This window comes from Phalacrocorax aristotelis, chromosome 7 (assembly GCF_949628215.1).
Source record: "Phalacrocorax aristotelis chromosome 7, bGulAri2.1, whole genome shotgun sequence".
NCBI lineage: Eukaryota > Metazoa > Chordata > Aves > Suliformes > Phalacrocoracidae > Phalacrocorax > Phalacrocorax aristotelis.
In genome coordinates, this window is record NC_134282.1 from 52724764 (window position 1) to 52740490 (window position 15727).

The window sequence follows — 15727 nt, forward strand, 5'->3', positions numbered from 1 at the left end:
AGGTCTTGTTGTTAAGTCTGACCCAAAATATTCATTAAAAAAAGAAGACGTACAATGTTTTTAAATTCTATCCAAAACTGCAAGCTCACCAATATTTAGCTTTGGCATTTGAATTTTTGGAAATGTCACAGCTAATAAATAATGTATTATTTTCTGAGCTACAATGTACATTTTTATCTTAAAACTTGAATCTGCTTAACTTCCAAAAATTAAGTGCTCTGCTCACGTACACGTCAACCTATGGGATGGCTGCCTTCCTACTTAATACATTTAATAAAGGTGACCAGATGCTTTGTGTTTTTAATGGCTTGTTCTGCATCCCAACAAAATGTCCCTGTTTTGGCTGTGACTGCAGATGATTCATTCTGAAACCCTGCCCAGCTGCCCTGACACAGCCGAGGCAGGGCACAGTTAAAAAACAGGCCATCTGTGCAAAAGAAGTGGGCTGGAGGAGTGCTTTGTCAGGAAAAGACTGTAATTTCTTGGTCACTGTTTTCTAGGCATCCAGCAACCCAAAAGTCCTGTAGGTCCAACCTCTCTGCCTTTGCAGTTAGGTTTTGCAGTTATATCTCATGTCCCACCATATTCTCTTCCTTCCCCCCCTTACTTAGAAACCCTTCAGGTTGCTTCGCTATATAAAATCCTGTGTAGCTCAAATGTTTCTGTAAAATATAAGATATTGGTCTCACTTTCATTCTTTTCAATCGTACGGCAAAATTCCTGACCCTGTAGTTGCATCAGCCAAGCCTCATGCTAGACAAAGCAAGAGGGATTCATTTATGGCTTTTCTGAATAATTAGCTCTGCCCAGTTCTGTATTAGCATCACTCTGTTGTCAGCAGTGCCAAAAGAGACATCCTGCATTCATGAACAGTCGCGCCACTCGCTTGCCGAATCAAGGGCAAAATTCTGCCCGCAGGCAAAGGTCCCCATTGCCTCAGCAAGAGGCAGGCATGCATATTTGAAGGCAAAGTCTGGTCCTGAGTGTGTCGTTGAGATAAGCCACTTCAAGCCTTGAGAGGGTTCTGGCCCCCCAGCATCTTTCACATGACCTGCAGGCTGCGTCGTGAAGCAGCGCTGACATCTCCCTGCCCAATGATGGAGTGTACAGCAAGAGCAGCTCGGCAGGACACCGCCGTTCCGGGGTAGGAAGTAAAGGTTCCTGTCAAGTTTTCTTTACAGCCTATGTTCCCTAGCATTTGAAAGAACCATTGCAACTCAAGTCATCTGGCATGCATACGAATGACAAATATGCTTCAGAGGCAATAAATTAGCAATTTCAAGGCTTTACTTCCCCTCATGGACTAATTGCCAGAGATTATAGTATATTATGAGAAAGCAATGATACTAATGCCTAAATATGCTTCAGTGATTATAGAGCTATCCTCAATAACCAAGCTGTTTAAATGTCAATGCAAGAAAGCTCTTTATTATGAGATTAAATATTATTTTGAAGCATTGCAATAGGAACTTCCCAGGCTTCACGCCTGCAATAATACTGTCTTGGAGCAATATATATTGGACAAACTATCATTTTTTTAAAACGTGTACAGTAAAGGGTCCCAAAATATTTTGGTGCTGCAAACTTGAGCAGCTTTTGGGATAAGAAAGAGGATCTTGGTATCTTTTTATTTTGCATTTATTACTAACATGCTGTTGCCTTCATTCTTTCCTCCACTTCATATTAATCGCTATGTACCGATCAACACTGTATGGAGAAGATAAATTCTTGTTTTCTGTTAGTGTGAGTGGGGAGTCAAACCTCAAACCATTTTTTCTTCTTTTTTTCACACCTCTAAGTACTAGAGTCTTGCATAGATGCTTTTGACAGTCCTACCCCTCACACCTAAATGTATCTGTTTATAGCCAGCATTGACAGAACCCCTGGAAATTAGATGGAAGCTCCAACTTTCAGGTCCAGCTGTTGACATGAAGCAGAGAACAAAAGTGTCTTTAAGCCATAACTCCAGTTCCACAGTTCTGGAGATGACAGCTGGTGATCACAAGCTCAGGTGTGGATTTAAAAGGGAAGGAGTCTAAAAAGGCTTTAGTATCCCACTAATCTCATATAGGGCTCCCACACTACGGACCTGGAGATGACAGCAGCGTATGCCCCTGCAGAATGCTGCAACATTTTTCCAAGAAAACCCTAAACACCGCAGTGGGCGCTGATGGTAGGATGTGGCTGCTCCGCTGTCCAGATCCAACACGCCATTCCCCTCCCGTGGTTTCTAAAGCTGCCTGGTGCGACGTCCACCATGTTTCATAAATGTAAATCAAAAGAGCTACAACATGGTCAAAGATCATATCTCATGTTCCCTCGTATTTGAAGATATTTATTAATCTCATTTTGAGTTGTAACTTAAAACAATAGAGGTTAAAACTCATCTGGAAGGCTGCACATTTTAGTTGGCTGCTAAATGTCAGTGGGAGCTCTGAAGGTATTGGGAACATCTTTGAATCTGGAGCTTGATTTCTAGTAAATAGTAATTATAACTAATAATTACTATAATAGTATAGAAAACATATAGGCAGGCCTGTGGGGACAGATCATGTAAAATTAAGGACACGAGCTGGAGAAAGACAACTGCTAATTAAGTTGTAGTGGAATCCTCTCTTGAAAATATTATTTTTCTTTAGGTAGCATTGTTTCTTAAATATAGCCTGCAGATCTCTCCCATGGCGTGCTTCTGAAGTAAAGAGGTGCTTCATTCCCCCGGGAAATTTAAAAGCAAGAGTTCCATTATGCCCAGCAGAGCCAGGACCGGACACGTGGATCCATGTCTGAATACTTTCTGCTGCAACCTGGCAATCGTTAATTCTCAATTTTTGTTGTTTCATCTTGGCTGATTTCTTCAGCCATTTTATATCTCATCTATAAAATGTAATGCTTGTTTACCTCAGAATGTCTGAAGTTCTTTCTGATGCTCAGGTAAAAGACACCTGCCATATATGCTCAGAAAAGACATAAATTACTCTATCATTTGTAACATTTTAAAAGATCTTCATCTATTAAAATCACAGTGTGACTGACAAGGAACATGCTGAAAGGCCATGAGAATTCTTTTTCTGCTCTTCCAGGCAGACAATAATCTGACATCTTTTTTGTTACATCTTGACTTAGAATATACGATGGGAAACCATGACTTTATCCTTATAACAGTAATAAACTTACAATGCTGATGTTAAGTAAATAACCAGAAGTAATAAGCTGACGCTGCTCAAAGGGGAATTATGTGGACTTATAATAGAATGGGGAAAAATTACCTGCATTTGGCCACTTTTAAGCAAATAATATTTGAAAAGAGATTAAAATCCTCTTTAATTTTTTGCAGTTGCCTTGTGAAATGCCCCATGATTCGCAGCTCACACTTACCATGTATCCCGGTGCACACATACACGTCCCCGTGATGCTGTCACAATCTGCACCGTTCTGGCAAGGGCAGGTCAGCTGGCAGCCTTCGCCGTAGTACCCAGGGGGACAGGTTTCATTGCAGTAGAGTCCATCCCAGCCAACTTTGCAGCTACATTCTCCAGACAATGGATGGCAACTAAAGGAGACAGACAGACATTACTGAGATGCGGACATGAAAGAAAAATAGTCTGTAAACAGCAGTAGAATGTTTTAATTGCAGTGCCAGCAAAAGTCACGCTGAGAACAGAATAAACCTGAAAACTGTTACGGTGGGTGAACATAAACAGCCATATTACTTAGGAAGTGAATAAGGATTATGGTGCTAAATACCAGACCGGCACCCCACTTCCAAACACCTGGGAACTGCCACAGCACTAGTAATTTTACACCATGGAAGTTTATGCCTTCTCGTTCCTCAGTGACAGAGCGGTCAGGCGCTGGCACAGGCTGCCCAGAGAGGTGGGGGAGTCGCCATCCCTGGGGGTGTTCAAAAGACGTGTAGACGTGGCACTTCAGGGCCTGGTTTAGGAGACATGGTAGTGTTGGGTCGATGGTTGGACTTGATGATCCTGGAGGTTTTTTCCAACCTTAATGATTCTATGTTTCTCAAATCAATGTGCCTTGGATGACTGGCATTAACCACAACACGATGAACCCATTCTGTTTTATGACATATATGTGCCATATTATTTGGCTGTAATACCGTGAGTTAAAGATGTTCAGGGTTAGGAGAAATTCTAATGGGTGGAGGAATGCAACCAAGAGGGTTGTGAAGATAAACCTGAGTCCTGTGGCACAAATTCCTTTTCTAGTCTAGCCTAGCCTAGTCTAGCCTAGCCTAGTTTTAAAAGTGAGCGCCACCTCAGCAGAACCTTTCAGCAGGGAGACGTAGAAAGGAAAGTGCATTGAAAGGGAAAAATCTCCGTGGAAGAGTTTTGCAGGGCCTGTTCAGCCATAGTGAACAGAACTGATCACTACCTGAAGCCTTGGGATTTATTTGTGGAGGAGTCAACAGGAGCCCTGGGACTAAATCTCAGCTGTGCAGGGAAATGAGTGAAGTTCCTTTATGCTGAATAACAAGCATTACTGCCCAACATGAATCCTCTGGCTTTCGTTTCTATCCAGACAATTCCACACTGTGTGAGAGCACACAGAGAGAAAAGCAGAAAGGCGAGTCAAGCCCAAAAGACCGGACAGTGCCTGGTCCTTCTGCATCTGGTAGGTGGAAGACTTACCCCTTTGTTCCTCCTGCTGTGAAAGAGTTTATCTTTATTCACCATTTTCTCTCTACAAACAGAAAGAGCATCTCCCTGGTTTCCTTAGGGCACTAACTTCTCACAGCAGGACAGCCACGCTGAGGCTGGGGCTAGGAAAGGAGGAGAAGGCTGGAGATGTGTTAAGTCCTGGACTGAAGAGATGGAGGTTTCTGGGGGGTGGGAAGGGACAGCACGGGGGATGTCTAGTTTGTGGAGATAAGGTGTTCAGAAGAGAAAGCAGGGGATGGAGAGGGGATGGAAAAGGAACCCATGTTGTCTGCAGCCAGCTGGGAGTACAAGGCTTCACTTGAGAGCTCAGAATGCTCTGAGGGCCCCTGCACTGCAAGATTGTACCATAATAGCACTGTCTAGACCTCTGTGAGAAAGATGAGAGATAATATTGCTACAAATCAGATTTTCTATATTATTCTCAGAACAAGAAAGAATAGAGTTCTGCAATGTGGCGCCTCTCCGTGGGCCTGTCTCCGGGTTTTTTGCCTCATAGAAATTATTTATTCCCCTTTATGATTATTGCTATAGTGTAATATTGCAGACATGACTGAATGGGTTTCTTTACACCTATAAAATTAATATCATATATGTTAATTTTCAAGGTAACCTCATAAAATGAAATTTCCAAGTATGTTTCTGGCAATTACTGGTAGGAGAGGTTAGCCACATACTGTTGTGACTAAGAATGATCAAATTGTGTGTGTGTCATACGTTTCATCATAAATAGTGTTTTACTGACTAATTAAAACAATTCATCAGCTTAACAAACTACCATCCAGGAAATTCTTCTGACAAAGCAGTCCCTGAAATTATGGTTGTTCACAAAGCACCTCTTAACATTCAGATGAAAATAATAAAAGCTCGTTTTTCCCCCTCTGCGTCTATTAATCATTACCTAATAGGAGCAGAAAGCTAAACATCAGAGAAATATTCTAAAGTGGATTTTTTGTTTCTCCATTTTCACTACTACTGCACGTATCATACGGTTCCACAAGAACTGCATCTGTTGGCTAAATTAAATCTTTCAAACATAATATATGATCGTGGCAGTTTGAATCAGTCTATGACAATTCAATTGAAAATACTATACTCAGTAAGTATTTCTACTCCAAGGTTGGCTCCTTCATCAAAATAGACAGCTTTTTTGCATGGGATGCGAGCTATATATTAAGGACTAAAAATCACCCTAACATGCACGCAAATAAGAAGCAAGAACCAAACAGGCTTTGCAGAAGTGTCTGCAGCAGGCAGGGGGCTTGGACTCCAAACCAAGGTCCAGCAGAAGGTTGAGACCATATGCTGCCCCCCTGAAGCCTTTTTCCACTCTGTTATGAGGCTATGAGCTAGGAAAAGTCCAATGCAGTTGTTTGGGTCCCTGCATCCATATAACCTTCCTGTTGAAGCAAGAACAACTTTATTATCAGCCTGAGCATATCAGAGTTTTGGTTTTCTCCTAGGCGAAGCACTTGTAGTCCTTCAGTGCTCTGAAATACTTACCTTTCGTTGTCTGACAGAGTGCTGGCATTGTAGGATTAGGAAAAGTCCCTCCCATAAAATTCCAGGGTTATGGTACCCATAACAATAGTGGTGGGTAGGTAGCAACAGTTGGTGAATAGGCTGTACAGCAGGGGAAGGGAAGCTTCTCCTTGACAGTAACAGAATAGATCTTCCCAAAGCTTTTGCCAAGCCACACGTTAACACACACCACAGCGTTACGGTAGCGTAACAAGCAAAAGGACCTCAAACCTACATAGCTAGGTCTGAAATGAGGTTGCAGGCTACGTCCAACCAGGGGACAGAGGAGATGTCTCAGATACAAAGAATACAGTGCCCTGAATCCCACACGCTTGTTTGAAAATTAAGGTGCTCTGATGCAGTGTTAACTTGAAGATGGCAGCGATGTAGATGCTTAACCAAAATTCAGAAGACAGCTGTTCTCTTCCCAGTCCTGCCAGTGAATCTTGGCCATGTAACTTACTCTTTCTGCCTTCATCTTTCCCATCTGTAAAACGATGCCTTTCTTTCTTTGGAATCCCTTTTAAGATCTGCAGCTGATTTCACTAAATAGTACTAATTATTATTATTAATTGTATTTTCTATTCTGGTATGTATGAACTATTCCAGTAATTAAAGTCATCAGAGTTACACACTAAATATATTGCAACACATGATGTAGAAATAATATATGTATGCACGTATGTGTGGAGTTAGGAATGCTTCTCTCTTATTATATTAGTATTCTGTGAAATTTCACTCTGTTTAAACTGTATACCTAGACATTTAACTATAGCTAGGAAACTCATCTATCATCCAGCCAGCCGTTTATGCATCCGGCCTATCCAGTGAACTAGATGCTAGCTGCATTGAAGTTGAAAAGTTTGAGGCACTTAATGAGGCGAATGTGTTGAAGCAAAGAATAGGAAACACAGTTAGCGATGTGATTTTCTCACATAATCCCTCCCTTCCTGTGCTGAATGCACCTTTCAAGGTCATGAGCCACATAACATTTGCCAGCATGGGGTGCCGCGGGTGTAAGGCACTTCTCCACGCCACCAAAAAACCGAAATTAAGGAACAAAAACGATTCCCCTGGAGAAGGATCACTTAACGGATGGGTAAGACAACGTGGGGCCTCTGAAAGGACCCCAGAAGGCAACGCCACTAACACCTGCTTTCCAACCACTGGCTGCAAGCAGGAAGGGAACCTTACACTCTTGAAAGCGTTTGGCAGTGTTAGTATTTTGCATTGAATCTTAACAACTTTAATTTCTTCAAATCTCTTGCATAACAGGAAGGAATAGTGTAGAAAACCTAGAGCGACTGCAAGCAGCCAAGTGTTTCTCTGGCAGCAGGCCAAGTAGAGGTGGAAACTGGAAGCTGTCCACAGCGCAAAACATGGCATGAGAAGGAAATTGTTCCATGGCTCTTGCTGCAGTTTGGAAGCTGCTATATGGTCCCTGGCTTTTGAGCCACGTTTACAGAAATAAAAGATTTTTTTTTTTTTTAAATTTACTAGCTGAACTGAAAAACAGAAACTAAGTTTTGACCTTCATATTTTTTAAGCATCTAATTTTGAGGAAATCTGAGGGAACCAGGTAATTTAACTTTCTTAAGGCAAACTGGGGAAAGAAATGCTTTAGACAGCACAGTCTATTCCAAATTCTGAATTTGCTCCCCACATATCTTTCAGCCAAAACAACTTCTTCCCAGTGAATTTCCTGACTTTCTGTTTATACACTAGCACCAGTCATCTTATCTTAATTAACAACAGCCCTAATCCTTTTTTAACAGTATTTGCTGTCTTTTAGTGTCGATACTACATTCAGTCTCCATTACTAAAATGTCCTCTTGCTTTTAAAGAAGTAGCTACAATGAGACTGTAAGGCCGCTACTTCGGCCCAGCATGTCTTCAATGCCAGCCTCATTCAAGCACGTTATAGATTTAGGTCAAGGCAAAACTTCATGTAAGGTCCAGAGTTTAGTCCTTCCAAACTTTTCAGTGTTGAGGCAATATTAGAGCCTCTGGAGATCTATCCATTTCATTAGGCTTTGTCACAGTAGGAAAGTGTCAGGGCTTAAGAGGTCACTGTGTCTTCCTTCCCTTCTCATGCCTCTGACCTGGGAGGGACATTACTGAAGGCATATGGCTCCACACCAGTGTTAAAGAAGGGTGGGTGGCTGAGACTATTCCTGCTATTCATTTCCCTCTCTGCTTTTCAGAAGAGCAAGCCAGGATTGTGCCTTTCTTACTGTTCTAGACTGTCTCAACATGGGCTTTTTGCATGGGGAAATTTTTTTAGAGGTGTATCCTACCCTGTGGAAGGACAGCCCAAGTCACCAGCGCATTCTAAATTACCTAATTCTGGGGTTGTTTGAAAGTCCTGTACAAAGTGCCTTTCAGCGTGCTTTGATGCAGAAATTATCGAATGATGTTCTCCAGCCATTACTGTGCAGGAGGTTAGACTAGATGATCACACTGGTTTCTTCAGACGTTAAAATAGACAGATCTATTAAAATAGAAAAGCTGATTGTGTATTTCTTAATGTTCCTACCCAAGCCGCTCCTCAAAGCCCCCAGAACTTTCCATTCCAGCCCGCTCTCCAATAACCAGATCAAAGGAGTCAAAACCACTGATGGAAATAAGTAAGCTTCCCTCCCTTTCTTTCAAGTGTTTATATAATTATCCTACACACCTAGGTATCACAACAAGTAGCTGACAGTTTAAACTTCTTCTGGGGAAAATAGACAGCTGTCAGTAAACAAATCACTTTGGAAGACCACAGTTCCAGTAATGACAAAGATTCAGGGGAGGAATGGGAGGAGGTGGGTGGGAAGTGTGCTGTATGGGACCGGTTAAACAATCAGTGAAAAGATTTGTTCAGAATATGGAGTGCCTCTGGAGCAGGTCATTTCCCGTCAACTCTGATACTCCTCAGCTCAGACACTGACAGCACTTTGAGGAGCTCATTGAAAAGTGGAAAGCTGAAATACCATGGGTGAATGAAAGAAATTCTGCAGATCTACAGCTTGCTGATATCTCTTTGTTCCATAACAGCAGTGATAAGATGTAGGAAAATGGGAGATTTTATCAATGGAGAGGCTAGACTCATTTATTAAGGAAACAGAGATACCATCTTAGCAGAGCATGCTGCAAGTGAAGCTGACGGAGCAGTGATGGGAGGGAAGGGATAAAATATACCTGTCAGACAGCAACTGGGCACAGGACAGGTACATGATGTGTAGGAATGACCACACACCCAGGAAAGAATTGTGAGATGATTCCATCCTCCCCCCTTCTGAGCTCCTCAAACTTGAGACCTCACCGTTCTTCACAGCTGGATGGTGCTAGTCTGTTCTTTCAGGAAGGATCTTCTGGCAAACCCCCAGAGCATCCCCCGGGTAGTTCTTTGAGTAACCCAGGATGGACTCTTGCACCCTCAAACCCACTATCTTCCCCCACTTAAAAGAGTCTTAATGAATTGAGCAGTTAGCTGAGAAAGAGCAGCCAAGCTCAGCCTTGCCCGTGGCCTGTAGTCCTTCCACTCTCTTTACACCTTCCCGATAAATGGGTGCACAGAGAGTTCTGCAGCTGGGAGAGGGGGTGCAGACACACCGTGTCACCTACTGACCAAGAGCATATTCTCACCGTCCAGGACACAGGAAGAACAGCTTTCACCAAGAAGCAGTTTACCTTGCATTTACCGCAGGTTTAAGTCGTGCACACTGGCAGGTACTGCGGAGTAGTGTGACATGCAGGAATTTATACCTTAGCTCACTCTGCAGTAATTCTTGAGACATCCCCTATCCTCACTACAACACAACATTAAGCTTTTGTGTATAATGCCCAGCTCATGCCTTAGGGACATTATTTTTTGCAATGATTTCATTGTGCACAAAATAATCAGAAGTGATAGAAGCCTGTTGTACGGAGCTACCTCTGAGGTGTCGAACAATTTGGATCCTCACTGTCAAACCCAACAGAGCTAGAGCTATCTTTCTGTAGAGGACTCATATCACCAGAATTACAAGGCTTTTAAATAATCCATTGTGAGCTCTGCCTTTCAATTAAGCAAAACCTCACCACTCACAGTTGAACCTGAATTCATAAGAAAGATCACCTATTTATTTCCGAGACTGAGACGAATAGTGTCTATCTCAAGCACACAAACAGATTTGCCTGAAGTTTTTCTGTGTGTGTATGCGTGTGTGCGTGCAGGCACGCAAATTAGGGGGTATTGCTTGCATACATAATTGAAGGAGACTGTTTATATTTTAACAGGCTGCAAGATTGCAAGGTAGGTTTGCCATCATCAGCAAGACAGTCAGGTCCCTACCTGTCTGGTTTGAAATTGAAGAATGTCCGTATCAAGGGCATATTTGCTTGGGCATCAATTATCCCCACCTCCCTCTGAAGCCTACACAATCCTGAATTGGCTATGAATGCTTAACAGTAATGGACAGAAAAAGGAAAAAATCAAGTGGGAGCTGAGAGGCTTAGCATCTTGCAGGCATGGCGAGGAAATGTGGGCACTCTAGTCCGTCAGAATAGCTCAGGCCAGGGTGGTTTTGCTGTCCAGGCTTTACTGCGTGTGAGGGAGTGAGGAAATCTCCAAGTAGCAATTTCAGCAGCTGGTATACAAGGCAAGGGGTTATAAAAGGTAACAAATAGGATAATAGGGAAGAGTCTTAAATTCTTCCTCTTTTCCAGACTCAGAAAACTTATTCAAGCCTGCAACAGGACAGTAAATCCAACCTATCTCATGTTAGGTGCTCAAGTCTGGTTGTGGCTCTAGCTCTTAGTAATGAGAACCTCAAACATCAGGTCCTAAAAACAGAAGAGGAAATAAAACATCAAAACCTGACCTTTTAAGTGAGGTTTATTTCGGTTTAGGTATATTTGCCTGATATTTGTTTTCCTGACTATTTCACACATACACATACTGAATGAAGAGCAAAAGTAGGCACACGAGAAGAGAAGAGATGTCTATTTTGACAATGCTGATTTCATTACAGTTCTGTAGACTGACTTGGGGATATTGATTTCAGTCTATTTATACATCTGCCTCAAGTGTTTTCAACAAGGTAATTTGCCACGAGACATAAACTGAAGCAAATTAGGTTTCATTTTTAAAGTCCCCTTGCAGTCTATAGATTTAACATGAAAACCCAATCATAAAAAGAGCCAAAATGATGGATTTGAGTAAATATATCTCTATTTTTTAAACTTCAGTGAGTTGTTATACATACATACGGGCATCATATGCTAGTTCTAATGCCCAGAAGACTGCAGTTACAGGATAAGGCCATATGTCAGATTGCTTCAGACTTTCGCAGAACTGTTGAACAAGTTAACAGGCACATACTTAGTAGCTGGTTGGACTGAGGCTTACGGTTCAGAACCTGGGGTCATTTAAATCAAAGGTTGCAACCCAGAGGAACAGCCTGTGTTCTTAATTAAAACTACAGAGAAAAAGGGAGTAGGTGTAGTTAACTGAATTTCTTCCCAATGCTTTTATTTGACCAGTCTTGATTTGACAGTCCCTGCACTAGTACATAACACGATGTACATACCTGAGAGTGTTGGTAATATTGCAAGGACATCTCTTGTTGCATTTGAGGCCATAAAACCCTTCTGGACACATTCTTTCTTGGCAATAAATCCCTTTAAATCCAGGGTCACACATACACGCTCCATTTACATGGTAACACTTTGCACCATTTTGGCAGTCACATCTTTGTGTGCACTGAAAGCCGTATGTCCCAATAGGACACTCTTCTTGGCACCTGCAAGGAAATATGTGAGACAGGACCCAATCAAATGCTATAGACCAGCCTGCTTATGACTTTTACACAGGAATGTTTTTGTTAATGAATTAAGTACAAAATCATTGCTCTTTTATTTAAGTAATATATTATGAACTGATGATATCATTGGAGCGATGCGATATCTTGGGCATGTAAATTGCAGTTAACTGAAAGTGCATTAATCTCTGTCCAATTATATCCTGCAAAATTTGCATTAGTTAATATTACCTTTGTTAACAAAGTGCATTCTTGTTGCCTGGACCTTGACAATTCCATTCATCAACCGTAAGAAATTGATATAGAATAAGATACTTTATAAAAAAACCCCTCATCTGTTTGCTTTCTCTTTATTACAGAAGGATTGTGCACCTTTTTTAAAAGCATATGGTCCTCTTAGTGATAATGAGGATTGAAAGGGAATGCGGTCTATTAAGCAATATTGAGTAAAGTGTCCTCCAGTAACGTATAGTTTTACTTTCCCTCTATGCTGTCATTGCACCAGCTTTACACCAACTAGGAGAAAATATACCCCTTTGTCTTTTGCATGTGTTCTGAGTAACTGAAGCTCAAATTTGCTTTTCATCTCTTGCTCCAGGGGTGCTCAATAGTATAAAATCTCAAGACAAATCACTTTCACGCTCCTTAGTGTAGTATCTTCTCCAAAATTGCCAACATTTTTAATATTTGATACACATAAAAATAGAACCTGCAAACACTATACACAGATTGTTTTAAATTGCACCTTCCATGCACTGTTTAAAATATTTCCCTACTGGATACATTATGAAATCTGCCAAAACGTCTGTTGCATTGTCCTATACAACCAGTTTAAGTGTTCGTAATATTTCCTACTTCGAAAAGCTCAGCTAAGGTCCTAAAGAAAGCAACAGATTCTGCGCTTAACATAATTCAGCGGTTTCAAAATTCTGCAATGAGTCAGTACTAGAGTTTACATGATCCACCGTGAAATACAGATAGGCCTTTTTCAGTTAATAAAAGAAGAAAAAGAAGCCCAGAAAAGCCCAATTCCCTTATCGCATGGATGCCAGATATTGGAAATTGCCTATCAGCATTAATTTAATCCTGAGCATTGATTAAAGTGTATACTGTAAACTCAGTGGATAGAGGCAATTGTTAAATGTCTTTCTGCAGGTCATTTCACAGCTGGCAGGTGAGAGTTAATATAATGATCAGTAATAAAAGATTAATGTGTGATGCAAGCCAGGCAAAACTGCAACGAACACAGTCAGTGTATAAGAAGAGCATTACTTTTGCAGCTTCGGATTATCACGTTCTACTAAAAATAACTGAAAAAAGCACAAGTCCTAGCTAGTGATTTAAATGCAGCAAGCACCAACACAGTCCCGAGTTACACTATCCAAGTTCAGGAGTCCATATGAGACCCAGGGAAGAGAGGAGCCTGTGACAAACAGGAAGGGAAAGAGCCCAGGGGATCACCAGCGATGCTGGCTGCTGGCCCTGCTGCTCTCAGGGTAGTTCAGCTGCAAAGGAAATAACCAGCAAAGAATGGGTAACATTAGGACTGAAACGCTTAAAGCAAATGAAATGCAATGACAAACATGCTAAGATGCCTTATGTCTCCAGTGCTGTACACAGCTCTGCTAGTTAGCAGGAGAGCACTGTACTCGATGAGACAAATACTTAGTCAATAGTGCACTATATCATTCTATATTTATAGAAGATGAAGCATTACCTAGCAGGAAGAAAAGCATCTGGAAATGAAATATTGACGACCTAATCCATTTACATAATTAGCCTTTTTCTACTAACAATTTAACCAACTTATTTATTTGGAGATCAAGCAGCTACCACTAATGAATTTTATACAAAGAATACTAATAATGACTCCTCTGGAACGTAAGAATAATCACAGCAGGAATTAGCTTTCTACTTAAACATCTTTGCTTTGCAACATATCAATCTAATGTGTCCATAGCACCATTAACAACCAGATACATTGTTCAATTAAATTACAAAATGAGCTGCTAAGCCCTAGTTATGTGTCTTGTTTAATTTACATTGCTTTCTGCCTATCTGGGGAGATTCGTATTATAATATCCACTGAACTTTAATATGTACTATAATTATTTGGGTTGGGATAGGATAATATGGCTGTCACCTGTAGAATTAATGGAAGCAATTTCACAAAATATTAAACATAAGACAGCCTGCTTAACAGATGAACTTAGTACATACACCTACATTTTTTCCAGACAAATTTTTTTTTCATGGAATAAAGCTGTAAAGTTTTTTAGGCTTTTCTGTTTGTTTGTTTTGAAGTAATGATCACATTTATGTAGCTCAGACAAATATTAAAAGCCATCCAAAAGACGCTAACCTGGAGATTGCCACTCTGTCGATAAAAGATACAGGTACAAACACAACAAGAAGAGAATAAGACCGCTCACGTTGTTATAACAAATGTGGTATTTATTCTATTTATTCTGTTAAGACTTCATCTGTAGGTTTAATGGCAACATGGAAAACAAAGCTAAAACAGTACGTTCACGTCTTCTGTCAGCCACTGCATTCTTAGACACCCCATCCTCAGCTTCTAACTGTGCTTCTGCTATTATTCCTTTCGAGTTTGTAAAACATACATTTACATGACACATCCAGTCATTTTAGCAGAGCACAAAGCTGCCTGGAGTTATTAATAGTGCTTGCCAATTTGCTGGGTGCGTAGTGCAGTGCCGCTTCCTGGAAAACAGGTAGGCAACAAAGTGTGGCAATTACGCTTACATAGACCTTTACAACCCTTTCATCTCCACAAATATTTATCTAACTCTATGTTATTATCTTCTGTACAAGACGATGAACTGTAGTGTTACATAGTACTTACTGACAATTAAAAAAGGTGATAGGAGATAAAGTATGTTAAGGTTTCATTGTTGTTATTCACAATATCTGTTATTATTATGAGAATTTTTTCAGTGCCTTGTAAAATTTTAAAGAAAACACTGTTTTGTTGTGCAGCAGCATTCTCCTGCTATACTTGCAATTGTACCGCAACACTGCAACGGTTGCATGAGATCCAGAAAGTAAAGTAAGACTTTAAGCTAAAATGGTGCTGACTGATCTGTCCCATTGTCCATGCTGTATGAACACATAATGAAGGAAAGCAATTTAGACTTTTCAAAGCCCTTGTGCCTCCTCCTGCCCTCACTGAAATCAACGGGCAATCTGCCATTAGCTAACTGTAGTTAACAGCAAGGAAAAGGTACAGGAGCCTGTTCAGCGCAAACCATTACAGGCAACACGCGGTCCTAGCCCAAGTAAGAGGCAGAACTCCAACTGAATATAATGGGCCTAAGGTTTTGCTTCTCTTATTCAAGGCTGATTAAAGGCTGGTAGGCAAACATGCTTTAGCCATCTGAGAACCCGTCTGAAAGGTGGGAATTTCCAGGCTAACACAGTTTTTCCTGCTGCTAGAAAAGCTTTCCTAACTGCTCGTTTACCTAACTTTCTCCTGTTCTCATTCACCCTTCCACACGCTTCCGTTTCTGCTCTTCTGCCTCTCCCTTCGGTGTCTATCTTTTACTGCCCTGCTCCAGGAGGGGGCAGGTGAGCCATTCCTAAGGGCTTTGCTTGGGTGCAGGTCCACAGTGAGACCTTCCCTTGGATTCTTTTCCACCTCCTCCAGCTGATCATGCCTTATTTTCTCCCTCCCTGCTTCTGTCTTCCCAGCCCACATCTCCCTCTCGAGTCCAAATCTCTCTC

General features: G+C 41.2%; 1 protein-coding gene across 6 annotated transcripts in view; it reads right to left on the reverse strand.

Annotated features, from left to right (window-relative positions):
• The window catches only part of MEGF11 (multiple EGF like domains 11), a 312524-nt gene that overhangs the window by 84532 nt on the left and 212265 nt on the right, over nt 1–15727 (reverse strand). For all 6 annotated transcript variants that reach the window (XR_012661768.1, XM_075100751.1, XM_075100754.1 and 3 more), the window contains exons 11-12: nt 11753–11965; nt 3376–3550 (exon numbers count right to left, since the gene is read on the reverse strand). Coding sequence is in view for 5 of the 6 variants with exons in the window: in XM_075100751.1 (XP_074956852.1) it covers nt 3376–3550; nt 11753–11965 (388 nt within the window). In the remaining variant the exon portion in view is untranslated. The remainder of the gene's footprint in view (nt 1–3375; nt 3551–11752; nt 11966–15727) is intronic.